The sequence below is a fragment of the Mesoplodon densirostris genome, chromosome 7, assembly GCF_025265405.1.
Source record: "Mesoplodon densirostris isolate mMesDen1 chromosome 7, mMesDen1 primary haplotype, whole genome shotgun sequence".
In the NCBI taxonomy this organism is placed as follows: domain Eukaryota; kingdom Metazoa; phylum Chordata; class Mammalia; order Artiodactyla; family Ziphiidae; genus Mesoplodon; species Mesoplodon densirostris.
The window spans coordinates 108875033-108896823 of record NC_082667.1 but is presented as its reverse complement, the minus strand read 5'-3'; the positions used below and the strand labels follow the sequence as shown (position 1 = coordinate 108896823).

The 21791-nt window shown below is 43.0% G+C and overlaps 1 protein-coding gene across 9 annotated transcripts in view; it reads left to right on the top strand.

Annotated features, from left to right (window-relative positions):
* Positions 1–5384: 5384 nt before the first annotated feature.
* The window catches only part of CADM1 (cell adhesion molecule 1), a 344187-nt gene continuing 327780 nt past the window's right edge, over positions 5385–21791 (top strand). For all 9 annotated transcript variants that reach the window (XM_060104646.1, XM_060104645.1, XM_060104644.1 and 6 more), the window contains exon 1: positions 5385–5552. In XM_060104646.1, coding sequence (XP_059960629.1) covers positions 5420–5552 — 133 coding nt within the window. In that variant the 5' untranslated portion in view covers positions 5385–5419. The remainder of the gene's footprint in view (positions 5553–21791) is intronic.

Below are 21791 nucleotides of genomic sequence, written 5' to 3'. Positions count from 1 at the left end.
GCCTTTCAGACTTATAGCCTGGCTAAGTATTTCAAAGACACCTCAAAGCCAAGTTATCCCAAAGTGAAATCATCTTCTTCCACTGCCCATCCCCCAAACAAACAATAAGCAATCAGATGGACCTATTCCATATCCTTGTACTTGTCTTGGGTGAATCGTACCAACGTTTACTCAAATGCTGAAAATACGAATCTAAAGTTCATTTTAAGGCCTTTTTTTTTAAAACCATGATACCACTAAAATAATCTTTCCAGAATGTAAATCTGACCATGAAGTTCTCCTAATTCAATGGGTTCCCATTACCTATCATCACCAGTGAAAACTTCTTAGCATGTCAGTCAAGACATTTCCCGGATCCCTGTATATTTCCCCCAGCTTCTTCTCTTGCCACCTGTTCTCTGGCGACCTGTGATCCTAAACTTTCCTAAGAGATCCATGCTTTCCCAAGCTTTGGAGCCTTGTAAATGACCTCCCTAGTCACATCTTCCCCCTCTGTCCTTGTCCACCCCGTGGAGTCTTTTTCAACTTCCAGCACTCAGCTCATGAACATTCTCCTGTGTGAATTTTCCCTTGATATATAGACATTCACACTTGCCTCTTGGGTATAATAGGTGCCTCCCTTCTCTGTTCATATAGAGCTGTGTGCACATACTATAAAAACACTTACCATATATAGCTGGGCTCCTGGGCCATAGCCGTTGAGCCTGCGTGTCTGGAGCCTGTGCTCCGCAACGGGAGAGACCACAACAGTGAGAGGCCCGCGTACTGCAAAAAACCAAAACAAAACAAAAAACCACTTACCATATATAATAATTGTACTGTTCATACTATACTCTGAGTTCCTTGACAGTAGATAGTTTCTCATTCATCTTTGTATTCCCACAACTTAACAGTGATTGTTCCATTGGGGTGTGCTATACATTTCTTTCCTTTTAATGAATATATATTTGGATCAGCCATGTATACCTGGATATATTCCCAGATATGATGGAAAAAACTATGACTTGGGTCCCTATGACAAATTTCCCTTCATGGCCATTGGGGCTGCTTCTTGACCTAGTGTATGTGTAGTAGCTTTCTGCAACCTACTTCGGTACTTCCCTTTTCTTCACACTGATATTCATCTCTTGATATTCAAGGGTTTGCTGTCAACTCTATGATTCTAGAAGAATAAACCTGTGGGTAAAGTGTTTAACTACTCATTTAAAAATATAGATCTAGCTGGCTTTATGTTTCACAAAGAGTCATAAACTGATAGTTGCTTGGTCTTAATAATCTAACAATAGGTGAGATGTCTACTAGGTAGACCAAGAGTCTCTCCAGTCCAATATCTAACATACTGCTAACTTACTTCAATTTATGGAAGACTTTCCATTAAAAGCCGTCATTTGTTATAATTTTAGTAAACTTTTTGACAATGGAAGTTGAGGTCTAGGGATTATTTTAGTCTGCTCGGGCGGCTATAACAAAATGCCATAGGCTGGGAGGCTTAAATAACAGACATTTATTTTTTCACAGTTCTGGAGGTTGGAAGTCTGAGACCAGGGTGCCAGTATGGTTGGGCTCTGGTGAGAGCCCTCTTCCTGGCTTGGGATGGCTGCCATCAAGTTGTGCCCACATGGCCTTTCCTCCATGCCTGCATGTTGGAGAGAGAAAACTCTGTTGTCTCTTCCTAGGGCATTAATTCCATCACAGGGGGCCCACCATCATGACCTCATCTATACATAATTACCTTCCAAAGGCCCCACCTCCAAATATCATCACATTAGGGAGTGGGGGTAGAGCTTCAACATATGAATTTGGGGGTGGGGGGGACAAAAACATTCAGTCTGTAAACTGATTAAACCACTTTCCTATGGGTACTCAAATAATCCAGTAGCAAGGAAAATGCTGACTCCAAAATATTGTTTTCTTTTCCCTAATAATTTGTCTTTTTATACCTGGGTACTCAAGTAGTTAGCGTTTTTCAAAAGCAGGATGGCACTAGTTCTCATTGATTGCCTCTGATGTATTTCCCAAGACATGAATCTTCCTTTAATGCTTATTTTTCATATATGTTTATCCATATTTCTCAACTGTTTTAGGGAAGGCAAACAATCTAGGGTCTCTTTCTCTTTTGCTCTTTCAAGTTTTCTTAGGGAAAAGAAAAGAACCGGGCTCTTGGTGTTTCTGGCAATTTTATTCTAACACAAGTAGCACCCAGATTGTAATTCTGATGACTATTCAGCTCTTTCTTGAAAAATTAAATTCACAAAACAATTGATTATCAGTTATAAATGGCAAAAACACCATCTGGTTTTCAAAATTGGTTAAATTCATGTAGCAAGGGGAAAAAATGTTGGAACTCATACTTGGGGAGGAGTTCTAGTCCACGAAGCAGAAAATGACGAGCTTTACTATGAGAACGCCAGAGTAGTCATAACTTGTATCTAGCAGATGCAGGAATTTGATACGTTCTTCACATGTTCCATATGTTAAATCATTTGGCAAGATCTTCAGTGTGAAAGAGCTGAGGGTGGCAGAGGAGTGTGGCTAGTGGATAGGGTAGCAACAGCTTCATCCTAAATTTTCAGCTCTGGTTGTTTCCATGAAGACCTAGTGCTAAAGATGTCCCATAACCTGGGAAATTGGATGTGCAAGTTCCTTAAATGTCTGGCAGGGGTGGCATTTTCTGGTGGAAATCTCTAAAGCTATCTGCATTCTTCTGGGGAGGCAAGTCATACAGCATTAGCATTTCCTACAGAAATGTCCCATGTTGTTCTTTGCCAACTGGAAATCTGCGTAGGTGTTCATTTGATGTGCCAAGAGAATGAAGGGAGATGAAAACACTCCACATCTTCCAATGTCCCCATACTGTGTTCCTAGTGTGGGAGGACTGGGGCCTGACTAGATTCTCTTGGAGCTACAGCCTCATGAGAAACGCTTTTCCTTAGGAGTATAATGCAATCCTGTTATTTAAAAAAATGTTTCTGAGTTGCTGGCATATTTTCACCTTATGTTAAAATGTAGCTTATGCTTATTATTCATGCATTATAATGTGAAATTTATTCATTCACTTAACAAATATTTATTGAGGCCCAGTATAGCATAGTGGTTAATTGCATAAGCTTTGCACCTTACAAACTTTGACCTTAGGGCAATTGCTTAATCTTTCTGTGTTTAAAAAATACAAGATGGGAGAGAATACTGTGTGCCATGAGGATTGTTCCAAGGATTAAATGAGATTACACATGTAAAATACTTAATAAGAACTCAATAAATGCAAAAGTAGTAGTAATAATAATAATAATAGCAAGTATAAATTTACGCTAGGGTGCAAGATTGACTGGGATATAGGACCTTACTTTATAGTTTATACATCTTTCAGCATACATATGGCCTCAATTTTTTTTTTTTTTTTTCCGTACACGGGCCTCTCACTGTTGTGGCCTCTCCCGTTGCGGAGCACAGGCTCCGGACGCGCAGGCTCAGCGACCATGGCTCACGGGCCCAGCCGCTCCGCGGCATGTGGGAACCTCCTGGACTGGGGCACGAACCCGCGTCCCCTGAATCAGCAGGTGGACTCTCAACCACTGTGCCACCAGGGAAACCCTGGCCTCAGTTTTTTTAATCCTGACTGTGGTGGGACCCTGCTTTGCATTTGGTCTGATCAAGGTAGCTTTACTTCTGGAGGTGATAAGAAAAGGTAGGACTTTGAGGACTGGACATTATCCCGGTGACCATGTGGTGATGGCTTCCTGCCTCATGTAGTGCTGTTTGCCTGCTGGAGTTTTCCAGACTTCTGGAGGACTGCCTGCAGTTCATGTATTAGGGCCTGTAATTACAGTGCAGAATATCCAGGCCTGTGAAGACAGGGCAGTCTTGAAATTAGTTTATGCATAATGGATAATAGGAGGCTGTTTTTAAGTGTAACTCATTTGGTGGGTTGGCAGATCGTGACTTCCTTTTTGATATGTAACATTTATTTATTTATTTTTTTAGCAAGATGAGGACAGAGGGCTTCTCTAGACTATAGCTCAGACTTAGCAATTTACATTCAGTAATCTCTTGGTCATTTAGCCACAGATAATTTGTCATGGTTTGTTTTAGCTGCTGTGATATTGATATTTATTATGCAAATTGTATTTCCTACATCTTATTGTTCTGCATTCTATGAATACTTAAATTATTATAAACCTTTACACTTAATATGGCTCGTCCTTCAATTTGATGCTTGAGCAACAGAGGGTCAGAGCGCACACGATCTTCTAGAGGGGAAGAAAATAAGTAATTAAAAAGCAGACAAACAAGAGAGCCGGCTGCCTGGCTCAGAAGAAAGCAAAGGCAATTTCGGGGAGGGAGAGCGAATCCGAGAAGCGAGTCGCTGCAGCCTGGAAAGCCTCTCCCAGAGACGCGGGAAGCTCAGAGCACCTGTTGGTCCCCAGCTGCCTTAGGCGGGACGAGGGGCAAAGGGGCGGCAGGGGGAGTGGGTTTGAGCCCTGAAGGAGGAAGATGGCAGACCTTCTCTTCACACCCCGTCTCCGCCCTCCACCCCGAAGCCTTCACAGAAAAGATTTTTTGTTGAGTGTGTGTAATCGTAATTATCTAATAATACATGTGCATCATGTATATTAAATACACATATATCACATATACATTAAAACCAGGAAGGAGACCTTCAGCAAGCTGGGGAGCCTGAGCCAACCCTCCTCGATCTACCTTTCCCGAGAATCTACCGCAAACACACAGACTCGAAAATCCCAGATCCCGATTCCGGCTCCTTTCTCCCAACTATGCCCAAGTCTACCGCTAGGTTGTTGAGCGGGCTCTCCCGCTCCGCCGGACCTGCAAAGCACGCATGCACTTCTCCCAGATTGTTTTGTCAATCCGGGGACCTGCCTTCTCACTCTCTACTCCCGAACAGCCCCCGTTTCCCAAAGATCTATTCCTTCGGTGCAAGGTGAGTGACGGAAATTTGCAACGTTTTGTTTCCAGGCCAGTTGCACTCGGCGTACCGGGCAGGGGAGCCTCCTAGGGAGATTCTCGTCGTCTGGTTGATGTAGCGATTGCTATAAACATTCCTAATAAAGGTGTACGGGAAGCTAGACCCGCCCCCGAAGCCGGAGCCCCTGTGCGTCAGGGGCCCAGGAGAACACTTTTTCCTTGATCCCGGGGAACCAAGAACGAATTTTAACATAAACATATTTGCATACGCCCCTCCCCCTGGCCCCGCCCCTAGGTGGCGCGGGCGCGCCGCCGAAGCCAGCGCCAGGGGGCGGGGTGGGGGAGGGGGTGAGTCCTCCGAGAGCCGGATTCGGCTCGCGGCGATGTGATTGGTCGATCCGGACTCCGCCTCCAGCGCATGTCATTAGCATCTCATTAGTTGTCCGCTCGGGCTCGGGAGGAAGCCACCGCCGCCAGTCTGAGACAGGTGCCCGACATGGCGAGTGCTGTGCTGCCGAGCGGACCCCAGTGTGCGGCGGCGGCGGTGGCGGCGGCGGCGGCGGCGCCTCCCGGTCTCCGACTCCGGCTTCTGCTGTTGCTCCTCTCTGCCGCGGCACTGATCCCCACAGGTAGGTGTGGGCACCGGCCGGTTGGCCCCCGAAATCTCCTAAGGCACCCCAGTGGCCGTAGCCATGGAGGGGGGAAACGTTTCCATGACAACCTTCCCCCACTTCCTAAATCCAAATCGGAGGGAGTGTGGAGAGGAAACTCAGGGCTGAGAATGGAAGGGGTTGAGGGGATCGGTAAATCTCCTCTTCCTTGCCCAGCTCGGTGTGAATTAGAGCTCGTAGGGATGGCTGCACCCACACCTTTTCTCCCCGGCTTGGCGCGGGGCGCGGAGTGGAGTGAGAATGTGGGGCCCGGGGGCTAGAGAATATAGGGGAAGGGGGTGGATCGCAAGCACCCCCCAAACCTTCCGGACCCTCCCTAACTCGCTGTTGTCCCCGTAACTTGCAGGTGCTCCCGCCTCCCCGGCCTGCCCATTCGCCCCCACCTCTCCAGCAGGCCCCCCGTTCCCCATCCCCGAAACCTCCCCATGGCTGACTAGCGGCCCCCTCCAGCGCGATTCCTCACTGGTCCACAGGACATCTCCAGATTTGTCTTATCGCTCCTGCTTTCCCCGCGCTCTGCCTTTCTCCCCTGTCCACGAACAGCTCGCCCCTCGTGTCTCCTTCCAGCCGGATCGCGGCCCCTCCGCCCCCTCCGCCCCCTCCGCCCGGCTGCGGGTCTCGTTGGCCGGGCTCCAGGCAGGCAAAGTTCCCCAGGCCCGGCCCCACGGCGGGGCGGTTGCTGTCGCCGCCTCTGCGGGAAGAAGCCGGGAACCCGCAGCCCGCCTGCCCCACAGCGTCCTCCGCCGCGAGTGGGGACCCCGGATTTCCAGCCTGCCTGTTATTTTCGGTAGCTCGGGGGTGGTGGAGGGAGCGTTCGCGGCCTCTGCGGCCAGGCGGGCACCCTCCGGGCCTCCGGGCGTCCCTTGCGTGCAGAGCTGTTTTGGGAATTTGCCCAGGGGCGGCTCTGCGCGCCCCGCTCCTTCTCTGGAGATGCGGAGCACTCGGCTGGAGCACGCTGTTTGGCTGACCGTGTGCCGGGCGCGTTGGCGCGGTCGGGAAAGAAGAGGGCAGTGTTTGCTTTTGCTAACAAAAGGGAGCTGGAGCTCTTCCCCAGCGGAGAGCCCGGCCGTGCTGCACCCTGCCTCCCCTTCCCACCACCGCCGCGCTTGGCGGCCGCGCAGCGTCCCAGCGCCCCTGGCCGCCTGCTGCGGGCTGGGAGCAGGGAGCCGGGACTCCAAGGCGCAGGGCCGCGGGGGGCAGGGAGGTGCAGGAGGGGATGCAGCAGGGCTCGGCTCCTGCAAAGCCCCTCCTCGCAGCTCGGAAGCCGCAGGACCCGCGAGCAACAAGTGGCGGAGGACACCGAGAGCTCAGCCCCCACCTGCGGAGCCCCCGACCCGGGCGGGTGCAGCGCCGGGGCCACCGTGCCGCTCCCGGGGTGCCTCTCCGCTTGGGCTGTGCCTTTTGTTTACACGCTAGAGGACACACAGTTACGTAAACACCGCAGGAGACACGCTGTAGGAAATGGGGAGATCTGGGGGTGCTAGCTTTGGATTTGGGGGGATGCCGGGGTGGTTGCTTCCCCCCCACTCCCCAAGACAGGCTTGCAAGGGAGTTCGACTTGAGGAACCTATCGGGGATCCATAGAGATGGGAATCTGGCGGCAGCTTCAGTTCCAGAGCTGAGGATTTTTTCTTCCATGCCACTGTCTCCGGATGTTGTTTATGTGTTTTTGCACTGTGAATTCTTAATTTATGAGTTACGAGATAATTGGGTTCAGCCGATGCCGGTGTGGTTACAACTTCATTTCGGGTGATGTCTCTGACTCGATGGGTTCAATGAAATGTTCCTGAAAGAGATCCCTCGTTCTGCTGCATTGTAAAAAGCGCAGTGTCGGTTAAACGTGAGCGTTACAGGCTCGGTAACTGGCGCATAATAGGGGCAACAATAGACTTGTATTGGCTGCAAAAAAAAAAAAAAAAAAAAAAAAAAAAAAAAGGCGGGGAGAGGGGAAGCGCTGGTCGGGATATTGTCTTTGGACTAAAAATGGGAGCCGTGCAATGCCGCTTGCCAGCAGAGCAGCATCAGATTATATCTCCTCTGTCCAGCCTGCTCATTGAAGGCTCCGGGTAGTAGCAACAGTACTGTATTTGTAACTATCTCGCGGTAAGAAGTTGCCTTCCCAGCGAGGGCTATATGCTGACTTAGAAAGGAGCGGTCTGGAACTCAACCGTGCATGTCAAAGCTACAAGAAATTTCTGTTGCCAGTTGCCATGGAAGCAGCTTCTTGCTCCTGTGTACATCCCTGTTTGTACGCTGTTATCAGATTGTGTTCAAATTAGAAAGTAATTGGGTTTGATTTGTAGGGAGGGGGTGAGGCGCCTTTCTTTAAATCTTTTTGTTTTTTCTCTTTTAATGCGTTTTTTTGGTGCTGAGTTTGAGAAGGGGTCTTGGCCTAGCCCCAGGTCCTAGACCCGGAGAGTAGATTTCAGGTGGGGACCAGGGGACTACTCTTCCTTACTCCTCTTAGTTTAAGCTTTCTCAGAGACCTCCAGTTCCTACTCCCAGGATTAGAGAAACCTGTTGGCGTTGCCTTTTAACTTCATAAGGCTTGTTTCATTTACAGCCTTGCTGGGATAGCCATCAAGGGCCATTGTGCAGTGGGTCCAGGTTCTGTCTTCCCCTGTAACTGAATCCATCTATCCTCTGGAGAAAATCTCCCATCCCTCCTGTGGTGTTTGGATGAAATGGATGTTAATGAAGTGCAGCTAAAATGGGCTTGTCAAAGCTCACTCCTCAGTGTAAATCACGCCCATTTAGTTTGGGATGCTTGCATGATGTTATTTCTGACCCCAGTGAACCCGTGGTTGATCACCCTCCTCTTACATTTTCAGCAGTAGAGAGGATGGCTGATGGGTGGGGATGTGTGGTGGTGCTGGGAAGCCCAGGAACTGAGTTTTTGCTTGTCGTGGCCTGTTGGGGCTTGTGTACCGGGGATAGGGACTTTACAAAAGTGCCGCCCTGCTATTGTCGCCTTTCCCTGCATCAAATCCAATAGCTGCGGGAGGGACTTGCACTTGTCTTTGATAGCTTTGATAAAATATCCCTCATTAATGCCACTTTATATTTACAGTGTGTCACTGGAGACGCACAAGGCTTCATTTAGTGACTTGTGTGACGAGACAAGCTTGCATTATTTGCCTGGGACATTTTGGAGGAACAAGAGACCCATTGAGCAATCTTTTGAAATGAACAAATACGGGAAAAGGGGGGAATAAAAGAGCAGGCAGTTCTCCAGAACAAAGAGCTTTATTCATATGGATGTTGTACATGCTTTATCCAGTTTTCCCAATGGCCCTCCTGGTAAAGGGGAGTGGGACAGGGAAGAAGCCAAGGCAGAACACTGGCGCTTCCTCTCTTTTTTCCTGACTTCATATGCTTATCTGACTTTGCACTCGACTCCCTGGACTCCCTGCCTGCTCTGCTCAGCTTGCTCGGCTCCCTCTAAAACCCCAGAAGGTAATGGGTTCCTGGGTCTAAAAAGGAGATTTTGAAATCCTTTCTCCCAGCTCTGAATTACAGCGGAAGAAAGTGCTAGTAGCTACCTGTTGAGATGGATGGTCTTCGATGGATGGTCTTCGGCGGTTTTATGGGTTGAATGGAAAGAGATGTCACTTTTCTGTGACGTGTGTCAGGAAGTGGTTGATAGTGAATGTCAGATGGGTAAGAGGTCTTGCAATTATAATATTAGCCTTACTATTTATTTTTAAAGAAATGCTGTGAAAACTAAAATCCAAAATTTTCATTATCATGAATGGTGCTCTTGGAGTTTTCAGTGACTTTTGCCCACACCTGGTACATTTTGACCTTATTATACATAAGTGAATTTTTATTATTCCTTGGTCTATATTGCTAAGTGATTTTCAGGCTTTAAAAACTTGATAATATTGCTGTGGATATAAACTCAATCTCTCAGTTTCTGTATGTGACATATTAATGCTTAATTGGCCACTTAGAATTTACATTTAAAAAATGGTTTTGTGTGTGCCTGTGTGTTTAACAGAAGACCCATTTTTATGCAGGGGGATCTCTTAAATTGCACCAAACTAATCAATGTTATGATTTGAATGGAGATATACCAGCATATAAAGAAATTTTATAAGAAATAAATCTGAAGGATTCAGATGTTGTATCTCTTTCTTGGGAAGAATAGTACTGACCATCATGCTGGGCATTTTCAACTGAAAATCCAGCACAGAAAGCAGAAATCACACAGCGACATCTGTTGCAGAATTGAAAATTTGCTGCTTCTAGTTGCAAGCAATTAGTCCCATATACGCACCTAATGGTATCAGCCTGTGTGTGTGTGTGTGTGTGTGTGTGTGTGTACTCACACAAATATGTTTGTATCCACATGCATATATGTATATATATGTACGTATACAGAAGCTCAGCCAGTGTTCATAGTCACATTTAAAATTATTTAATAGAAGATATAACATTTTAATGCAAAGTTCTTTTTCTTAATATCACCTGTTGAGGAACTAGAGATCCTTATAATCATGGAATTTTTGAAAGGGGAAGGATATTAGAAATCATCTGGCAAAGTCTCATTATTTTGCAGTGAGGCAGCCAAAGCCCAGAGAGGGAGGGACCGTGCTTACCGCTGAACTGAGGCTGAGTTAGCTGTGCTTCCAGGATGGGGAGCTGGTCTCCGGATAGCCAGCCAGTGAAGCTTCCCTTCCACCTCCCAGCAGGGATGCCCCGTAAGGGATATGCATCCTCGGTAGATGGTATCTTGGGTAGGAAGAGTTTGTATTCTGAAGGCAGCAAGAGTAATTATTGCTCTACGTAATAAACCGATGGATCAGAGGTGTGACCTCTGGGAAGAAAGGACCGGTTTTTGTTAAGGTTGTCTTTAGTGTTGACAAATCATTCTGAAACCTCTGGACTTCATGTGGCAGCCACACATGAATGTTGTCCAAAGCACCTGAGTAGAGGAGGGCTCTGGATTTGTGTCCCGGTCGTTTAAGTCAGATGCGTGAAAACTAGGCTTCACAGAAGCACAGAAGCCTCAGCTTTAGACTTTTAAGCTTTCATTTTGTCATTTCAAGGAGTCGTATTAACAGGAGAACTGGTTCCACATAACTAAAGAAAAAAGGAAGGGTCCTTAAGTCAAGAACAAAAACACATCTTGATTTTCTTACCAGGTACTTGTCCCTTTCTGTTAAGGCTGGGAAAAGCTCAGAATAATTTTTTTTCTTAAAGAAAAAATTATTTTATTGTTGCAAGATGACCCTTTTTTTTTTACATCGATCCTATTTTCTTTATTTTTTCACTTTATTATAGAAAATTTCAATTATACACAAATGTAGAGAGAATGCCATAATTAACCCTCTTTGCAGATCATCAGGTTTGGTACTTATCCACCCATGGTCCATTTACCTTCTGTACACCTTCTCCCCTTCCCAGATTATTTTAAACAAATCCTGGACATCCTATCATTTCTTCCATAAATTACTTTAGAATGAATTTCTGTAAGATACAGCTCTTCCTCTGCGCCCATAATCACAGTATCACTAACTGCATGTACATTTTATCCACTGGTATACAGATTTTCATCCTACTCTTGCTTTACCCAGGAAGGTAGAGTGAAGGCTTGTTACAGTGGGTAGAAACTGAGGCGGGAGCTAGAAAAGCCAGAGCATGATTACTGCCTGCACTGAGGAGACCTTTTCCTGTGGCTTGGTTTATTTTGAGCAAGGTTTTGTCTGGATCGGATAAGATGAGTTTTATTGTGTAAATATGGTTGTGTAAATATGCAGTAATTGTAGCTAATTCCTCAGGGGCGAGCTGTGGAAAACACCCTTGGTGAGATTGGCCATTTCTAGATGTGTTCATAATGCATACTCTCCATAGGAGGACTTCTGTAGGAAAGGCTAGTTTAGTTTGATGGCTGTGAGGTACCCTCATTCGGAATATTTTCCTTTAAATGTCCCCGTGGTATAAGTGCCTTTGTGTTTTGTAAATATATGGCTTCAAAGAAAAATAGGAGCTGTAAATTTTTGGGCCTTATTTTTGTAGGATGGGGGTGTGGGGTGGTAGGAAGAGAAACTGTTACTCTTTTTTACTTTTCAGTATTTGCCCCATTAATTTAAAATGTGAATTTTTAATTTCAGCTAGAAATGTTAGAATGCTTCAGTGTTAATTTCGGAACTTCTTTGGTTTCTCGGAAAATAGGTTGGTTCCATTTTCCAGGGTTCGTGAAATGTGAGGTTTTGTGTGTGTGTGTGTGTGTGTGTGTGTGTGTCTGTCTGTCTGTCTGTCTTTTAAGAAGTTCTTTCTCAAATGTATTCAACGTGGACTATAAATCTGAAGCATTTGGGTTTTTGGTTTCTAGCCAAACAAGTAATTACACATGAGATGGTTTTGAGAGATCCAAGCAGCCCTGGCCAGGGAAAAACCCGCCTCCTGTGCCCCTCTTCTGAGCTGGCCATGGCACCAGAAAAGCATAAAGGAATGTCTACATTTAGGGTTTGGGGAGCGCCACCAAAATCGAATAAAAAGCCTTTGTTTGGAAGCCATCAATGAAGGAAGGAACCCACTGGAATGTTTGTAATTACAAGTGGCACCTCCTTGTTTAAATTTCAGAAGCCACAGTTTCTTTTTCAGAGATTTAAATGGCAGGCTGTAGCCAGCAGCTGCTGTTGTGGTTAATGGGCACTTTCTCTTTGAAGATCTTCCAGTGCTGGTTCTCAAAAGCTTTGGAGCAGTTGGCCTTGAACTAGGGTTAGAAGAAAGGGAGATGGAGGTATTTATATACATGCACAGCAAAAGTGATGTGTGGCCTTTATTATTACTCAAAAGAGGAGCTTGGCGGTAAGGTTTCGAGAAAACTGAGCACTAAGAAAAATCTATTATGACTGACAGGTGTCTTGAATGGGGTGATTATCTTATGAGAGATGTGGGGTGGGGAAAAGTTTTTCTTTTAGTAGATGCTTTACTGGAACATAGTCATTTGACCCAACATTTTGATCTAGATATTTCAGAAATGTTAAATAGCCTTGAAATGAAAGTGTCCTGTTTCATATTTAAATGCTACTCAGTGTTTGATGTTGATATTCTAGTGGCATGGACTTTTAAAAATGCCTAGAATAAGTGGCTTGCTCTTGGCGGTGTTCCTTGGTAAGGTAGGCACTCTAAATCCTCTTGAGCCATCCAGCACTAGACGGCATTGTCCAGTTGGAATTAAGTTATGAGGTCCCTGGAGGGGGTGGGGAGGAATCTCCCTAAAAACAAAGCGCTCCCGGGCCCCATCTCTCCCATTGTCTGTACCATATCTCCACTTGGCTAGGAATAATCTAGAAGTTAACATGTCAGAAATTGAACCTTTCATCTAAGATCTCAACTTTTCACAAAGTCTCCATTGTTGCACGTGACACCATTGTCATCCTGGTCTTCAAGGCCCTGAAATTTGGAGTCTTTTTTTCCCTTCCTTAGCTTTCACCCTTGGACTGAAATAAAATGGGATAAAATGGGGCTGATGATTTGTCCACAACATTCTCTGGAAGCCTCAACGTCCTTTCCAAACCGTGTTTTACTAGCAGAAGCTCCCTAGCCAATTCCCCTGATCCCAGGCTCTCTGAGTCAGAATATAAGTCCTCCTACCACAGCTGTAATTCTTTCCTGGACAGGATCAGGACACGGCCCTTGCAGAAAACCTAATCTCAAATTCTTGCTCCTTGCACTAGATTCAAAATCCACACTGTTTTGTCTTAAGGTTGTTCCTTCCTCAATTGCTTTCTCACTCCTTCTCTAACTGCCCTCATTTCTTATTACTTTTCAGCCCAATCCCGATGAGACTGGAAGACTGATGATTCTCCAGTGAAACCGAGGAAGAAAGTGGTTTTCCCTCATCAACCTTCAGCTGGTTGCCTTTGCATAAAACTGCTCTCTGATCGGTTTTCCTCTTAACTGTTTTGGTTTATAATTGTAGGACGGCTGAATCTCCTTGCCCACCTTGAGAATAAACATCTTTCCTTGGCATCTTTCAGTTTAACTAACACGTGCTTATCTAAAATATATGCCCACACAGACATTTCCTTCTTCTGCTTTACAGGTGTATACATGTCTTTCTTTCCAGTAAGCCACAATGTGTAGATATTATTGCCATTATTTTAATGAAATTTTAAACCTTAGAATGCTGAAAGTGTATTGTGCCTATTTGGTAGTATGTGTTGGAATACCGGCATTTACTATAGCGTGAAAATAGTGTAACTGAATTCACAAATTACAAGCTGGCAGAGTGAGACTTTGGGGCAAAACGTTAAGCCTTGAGGAGTTGGAGACTTTGGAAGGGTCAGAGTCAGAGAGCCTCGTCTGGAGCTGCTGACTTGGCATACATGAGATCAGCCCCTCTGAAGATGCTCCAAAAGATGCAACCTTAGAGGAGCATTTGGTGCTCATGTTTTCGGTGCATCAGTTACTAAGAAGTACCACCCGGGAAGCCAGAAGGAAGTGCACTAAAACCCAGGTCTTTATTAGCTGACGCGTTACATAGCGTTGACTTTGCGAGCAGCGCTGTCTCACTAAACACAGGCATCTCTCCCGTTGTGGCAGATCGCAGTTTAGTTGATTACATAGAGGATGAATTGTTACTGGCTTAAGGAAACAGATGAAGTCTTTGTTTCTCAGTCTAAACTGCTAAACTTGTTAGCTGAAGGCTCTTTTCAAAGCCTTTATCTGGTACTAATATCTGCCATGGTTCTTCCCTTATTTTTTTCCTCCTCTGGCATCCTTCCCCTGCAGAGTTCAGTTTTTGCTACTGGAAGGTTATGCAGCACAATAATTCAGTGGTGTGAACACTTGATTATCATGGAGTATTTGGGGACGGTCTTGGGGGAAAAGGTTGTATGTCAAAGGTGGTGTGTATTTGGCTCTTTGCTGATTATCAGCCTGGGATAAGCCAAGCCATGCAGACGTTACTGCACATCATCAGCTTCTGAATAGAAGAGGAACCCTGCTTCATTTCTCTTGCAGAAACCCTTACTTAAACAATGAAAACTTCAAAGATAGGGAGGAAAAAAAAAGTTAATTCAGTACTAAATTACTGCTCAAATGGTTTTATCTCTTAAAAGGTTCAAATAGAGATTAGCTTAAATGACACCGAACTTCACTTTTCCTTGTGTGTATCTTGTGCGCACACATCCTTGTGAAGAGACCTCTGTCTCCTTTCTTTTAGTTTTGTTAGTAATCACATGAATGTTAGTTGCTGTTTGTTTCCCTTTCCTGAAGCAAATCTCTCCATCTCTGGGCCAGGTTGGCAAGCAGAATACCCGGTCTAGATTACAGAACAGCATAAAGCTAGTGCTTTGCTTAGGAGCTAAAAACAACAAAAACAACGTACCTTACAGGGTGTTAAAAATAAAATAAGATCATATGTATGAATGTCCTTGAGAAGGAAGTATTTTATGTATATGGCTTTCATTAAAACAGCCACGGTTTAGTGATGGGGGTTATGTTTCTGACTACTACTACTGCTAATCACATTTGTAAATCCCTCACACGTTTGAGAATATTGAAAAATTCTGTGCTGAAAGGATTAATTCAGGATGTACTCAACTGTCTCTAAGGTGAAACTGAAGAATAAAGTGGCAGTAAGATTAAGATCCCACCCAGAGTTGAATGTTTTTTGGAAGTAAATGGAATTATCCAGTCACCTTGGAGAAATAGACAGTGATTATAATCTCAAGTTTCTGGGCCTTTTAACACAGACAGGACTTTATGATTTTACTTACCCCTTATATTTTATATACTATATTTAAATCAAGTACTTGTATTTCTGTAGCTAACTCATAAGGCACTTGGAAGAAAAATGAGAATTTAAAAGTTATTGTTAAATCAGGTGTCTGCTTTTATAGCAGGCATTGTGTTTGGTGCAGTTATAGTTGGGTGGGTTGATTCCGGAGGGATACAGTTGGTTTTCTCAACTTTTACTTTGAAAACTCTCAAAACGGCAGGAAAGTTGAAAGTATAACAAATGCTTGTACACCCCTTACTTAGATTCATCAACTGTCAGCATTTTGCCCATTTGTTTTATCTCTAGCTCTCTAAATAATGTATCCACACATGTCTTTTTTGTTTTTTTCTGATCCATGTGAAAGCAAGTTGCAGGCATAGTGACACGTCACCCTTGAATACTTCAGCACCAGACTCCTGAGAATAGGGACATCTTCCACAACCTCATTACATTCAAGAAATTTAATATTCACCAGTATTATTTAATGTCTAGTCCATATTCAAAGTTCCCCAATTGTCCCAGTAATATTCTTTATCTATCTGTGTTTCTTTGTCTTCCCTGATCTAGACTCCACTGGAGATCACACATTGGATATGGTTTTCATGTCTCTTTTTCTTTTAATCTAGAACCATTCCCTTGCCCTCCACTTTTTTGTTTGTTTGTTTGTTTGTATGCTTGTTAAGGTTCTTTTAAGGAGTGTGTGTGTGGGATGTCTTTCACGGTGTTGACATTTTGTTGAGTCCAGATCTGCAGCTCTGTAGAACGTCCCACGGTTCTACAGATTGTTTGCTTGTTTTCTCCTAGTTGGATTCAGACTATAGTCACAGGCAGGAACATCAAACAGCTGATGTTGCCACCTTTTAACGTCACATCAAGAGCAACATAATAGCAGTTTGTCCTAATTTTAGCAGTGGCAAGTTTGATCCCTTTGCTAACTGTATGTTTAGTACTTGGTTGATGTGGATTTACAGATTTCTCCACTTTTGTCCCTTTGTCATTAATAAGTAATTTGTGGGATATTTTGAGATTGAAGATCCTGTTCTCAAACACTTCATCTAGTGGTTTTAGCAGCATTGATAAACCTTGTCTAAATCAAATATTACACCAGTGTTTATAAATTGTGCTTTTTCTAATTGTCATTCCCCTGTATTGGGCAGAGGCCTTCTTGAATAAAGAAGAGCTCGCCTTTCCCCCATCCTCTCCTTTTTATTTGAAAATCACAATGGACTCGTAAATTTAAAAAAGTTTCAGTGTGATGATATTTCTTTACCGTCAAATTTGGCTAAAGGGAACCCCTTCAGTCTGGCTCTTGTATCCTTTTGACATATCTCTGTTAATTTTTAAGTTCTTTCTTATTTTATGTCACAAGAAGATGTCTAAGCTCACCTTGTATTTTCCCTGCTCCAGATCTGGAATCATCTATTTCTGCAAGAAGCTGTGGTTCCTTTCAGTGGGCAACTGGTATTTAGATACCAAAGAGTTGTGCTCATTGGGGTTGACTTGTTTCAGTGGACAGAACTAAGAGATTACATGTATATTTATTATTATATAAATAAATTTATTTATGTTTATATATATCTGAATACATTTAAAATTTATACTTATTTATTTAAATCATGAGTTCATACTGATGTCTTCAATTCTATTGTAAAACTAAGGTTCTTTCTTCCCTTTTCTCATTCCTTATTTGTACTTTTTTCCCCCACGGTGAGAACCTTGATTCCCAGCCATATCTGTGTCTTATAATTAATGCAAAAAATAGACTTGGAATTACTCCACAGAGAATACTGTAGACAACAAAACTGCCGAGTGAAGCTCAAGATTTTTGCCATTCTTTTTGCCTTTAAAATAGATCCAGTGAAGGTTAACGGTCAGAGTACTGTGTTCACAAATTAGTGCCTTGTGTGTGTGTGTGTGTGTGTGTGTGTGTGTTATCAATGAGGTGTATACTAAGGATCATTAATTTCTGTTTCTATTCAATTTTAGTGTTTTATCTATCCTTGTTGATTTAAGTTTATATGTTGAACGTGTAAATCATTACCATGGCTCAAAAATCAAAACTATGTAAAGAAGTGTCACTCCCTTCCCTGTACTTCCTGGCCCATTCCCACCCATCTTCCTGTAGTAGCCAATTTCATTCCTTTCTCATGTATCTTTCCTATTTTTCCTTTGAAAAACTAATAGGTTGTGTTGTTCTTTGTTGTCATACTTTTCCATAAACCATGTTAACATCTGCCTATAATGTCTTATTTGACAAATCCTGGGTTCTCATATTAATTTGATGATTTACCCCCATTTGGCTTTATTTCACTTTAGAAACTTTTTTTTTTTTTTTTTTTTTACTATATTCATATCTCTTCCATTTCTTCCTTCTAGGGTAATAGTTCTCTTTGGGTAGTTAGAAGAATGCTTTATTTTTTTCATTTAACTCACCAAATTACTTGCAAGAAACTAGGGACTGTCCTTTTTCATATAATGCAATGTGTGTCTCTGATGTTTATTAACTGTGCCTTACTTTGCTTCTCAGCAGTCATCGTTTACCGTTCTCCTCATCCAGCAAATTGGCATATCTATGTCTCAAGTCCCAATGCCCCAATTCTTCCTACCCCTTTAAAAAAGTTGTGTTATACTTACTGTAAAGTGCACAGCCTTCTGCATCGAAACCTCAGACCATGTTCCAAAGGTGCCTATAGAACATCTCATCTGGATATTCCACAGTTATCTCAAATAATATTAATGAGAAAACAGCAACTGTTATTTTGTATCTTCATTCAGGATCTCATTTAATCCGTACTGTCACCCTGTAAGTAGTTGTCTCTCTTGCTTCATTTTACAGGTAAGGAAGTTGAGAGGATGATAGGACCCTTGTCCAAGAGGCACAAATAATAAGTGGTAGAACCAGGTCTATCTTCAAAACCCATCATTTTAACACTTAAGTACATTTTCCTAAAGTTCAAGATGTCTAAAACTGAACTTAGCACTTTTGCTCTCCAAACCTCCCACTATCCTATATTTTCTGTGCTGAGGAAGGGTATCACCAAGCTGCCCAATGAGTTAAGTGAATCTGGGAGACATCTTAGAGTACTTCCTCCTTCGCTACGCTTTCCCCCTCTGTTGGTAACTAAGTCCTGCTTGTCTCTTGCATTCACTCCTGTCAATTTCACCACCACTGTCTTAGTTACACTTATGCTCATTTTACAGATGAGGAAAATAGATTTAAACTGATCTAACAGTCCCTTAATTGGTCTGTTTACCTCTAGTCTCATCCATTCTAATGCATCCTTAACACTGCTTTTAGGCAGATCTTTCTGAAACACATATTAGATTGTCACTTTCTTGCTTAAAATCTGGAAATGTTTTCTTGGCACCTTAAAGATGGCACTTACACTCCTCCAGTGTGGCCTACGGTGCCCTTTATCACCTGACTTATGTCTTCCTCTCAAGCTCACCTCTTGCCAGCTGTGCACACCATGTTCTTGCTTTAGGAGCTGCACACCGTGTTCTTTACTTAACCAAAGTAAATGTGTCCTAGATACGCCACTCTCTCTCAGCCTTTTTGTATGTCACCTCCTCCTCCTGAAGCATGCTTATCTAGATGGCTGATTCCTACATATCTTTCGAGATCCAGCTCCCAATTTCTCAAGGAAACTTACATGACCTCTCAGGTGGGTTAGGTGCCTTTTCTTTGTGCCCCTCTTCTGTACTTCCTTAGGGGCTTTCCCAGACTTATCTTCTTTCTTCCTGTCAAACATCTTTCTCCAAATTGCCCCAGGTTCCCTCTCTATACCTGTGCATTTCGTACTTGTCAAACTTGTTTTCACCAACAGGAATTCCCCATCCTCTGGCCTTCCATATCAGCATGTTTCAATCCTGTGGGTACGTAAGACCCAAGTCCAGTGCTTCTTTTTCAAATCTTAATGTACTTTCCAGCCTGAATGTAATATTTTCCTTTCAACTTCTTTTATAATTTCTCTAGCCATCCCATGATATTTAACACTTCTTCAAGATGTCTAAAACTGAACTTAGCACTTTTCTTACATTATCATATGTTGACATGTGTCCATAGGTAGGTGTCTCCTAGCCGTTCTACAGGAGGGACTACTGCTTATTCATCTTTGTATCCTTAACAGCATAAAGTTAATGCCCTACACATAGTATGTGTTCAGTAAACATTTGTTAAAGCAATCAATGAATTGGAAATTAGGTCTCCATTGCCCATGAAATCATCAGCATAAATGTGAACAGAGAACATGGTGATAATAATTCAGTCTTGGAGAGCAGTATAAAGATGCATCACTCCAAAGGTTGTTTATTCACTCACCATTTTCCTGTTACACAATCTGATTTCCAATACGTATATAGCCTATCTTTTCTCGTTTGTCATGAATACTGGTAGTTGGGGTTTAGAATTCTCATGAGGCCTTTGTGTATGAATTTAATTTAGTGGTTGTCTAGTTATCAGCTTTTAGAACTATAATTCTTAGTAGACGTTGTTTGTTCTCTCTTAATGGACGAAGGGCTGTCACTATCTGATGTTTTCATAGCCTGAAGGACTGACTTCTAGCGTGTTTGTTCATACTTGGTTGTTGGGCAGTCGTTGGAGAGATTTAGATAACAGCCCAAGTAAGAGAACCTCTTTCCATTTACTTAATCACTGTACAGTCCTGGTATGGCTGGACTTTGTGTCATTGCTAGGGCCATACTGGCACGTTAGAGTTGAAGCAACAAACCAAGAAACTTCTCTCTGAGGCCATCTGCCCCTCTTCCCCTCAGCTTTCATGAGAGCCTTGTCTTAAAATGGATATATTCTCAGGAGAGGCATGGTACACATAGGAAAATTTAAACCTCAGGGTAACAGTTTTCCTTGTACAGTAATAAAGATATATGTGGAGTCTGTGGCTTCAGGATCAAAAAATAGATCACAGTTGTTGGATCAAACATGAGAAATGGCTTGTTGCTGTGTTTGAAAACAATGAGATGGGTAGGGCAGTCTGTTTTGTGGAGATAATTCCACTATTTGTGTGACTGGATAGTTGGTGCTAAATAAGACTGTGGCAAAACTAAGCTTATAAAGTTAATTGCCTACAACGGATCTAGTTTTAAACAGAAAGAAGATTTCCTGTTGTTCTTCCATGGAAGGTGGGAGAGATTTCATACGCAGGCAGAGGGAGAGAGAGTTTGCTAATGTTACCTTTTAATTTAGAAGAAGTTTGGAGTTTGTTCTTTCCTGTGAACATAGAGGTGGAACCCACTCTAACCAGAGTTTATTGCTGTAATATTTTTTAAATGCATTTGTGACACTGATAAATTGGTGACCTTGTCAAGGCGTTTTTGAAGGGGAGGGGTGGCTAGCCTTTTTCTCACTGTCGTAAGTGATGTCTGCTCAATAACTCTAAATACCTGACAGTATTGGGAGGGGAGGAGGACCTATCATAGCTTGTTCTTATGGCCTATTTCTAAAGTGTTTCCTTCATATTCACATCCATCCATTTAGACTTCTCTTCTCCCTGCCTAAGGCATGCATCCAGCCTAGGCTGTGTTTGGTGCTTTAAATGCTTTGAATTATGGGGAATCGTAGCATTTTATCGATGTTTCCCTTGTAGCTATATAGCTCTCTATTGTCTTAGGTTACACAGCTTGCATTTCTTAGGCATCGTGTGTGGATTATTGCAATTAGTTGAGGTTTTGAGTGGAATGACATATCTTGATTTTGTGCCATTTGCCATCTTCTCTTTCTCGGTAGACGCTTTTTCAGAGATTGCCTTCTTAAGAAATCCTTCAAGGCAGAGGAATTAAACCCTTCCTTTCCACTATAAATCTTGGTAAATATATCTTTATCAGTATGACCTACTGTCAAGTAAATAATGATGTGATAGCGATGTTCACGAAGAATTATATCTTTGAAATACACATTTTGTCAGTGTGTTAATATATAATATATGATTGGTATCATCCAAGGAAAAGAAGAGATTAGTAAGTCAGTTTCTTCTAGAATTAGGTGGCTAATGCTTCAAGCATCCTATTTAAAAACAATTGCTTCTAGGTCCTGTTGGCAGCATTGCTTATTTCATTATTCTGGTCATTTGCATGCAAACAAGTTGATGATTCTTTAAAAAACCATCGTGTTCAGTCTTCTTTTCCTCTTGAAATGTTATTCCTCCAGCATTGTATTCCATTCATGCAATCGCATGAATCTGGTGCAGAAAGAATTTCAGGCTAAAGAAGTAGCAGAACTTTTCTTCACCTTTATTTTTTTAACCAAAAATGATGTTTCATTTTTATATTAACTTAGCCATGATGACATCCCTTTATCCTTGTTTCATAAGGTGAGTGCATACAGAGTTATGCTTTAATAGAATATTTTTCAAGGTCTTAGGATATTTTTAAATGAGGTCATCACCTTCAAGATTTTGGCCTGAACTTTCCATGACCTAAAGGAGGAAGAAAAGGATAGACTAAAA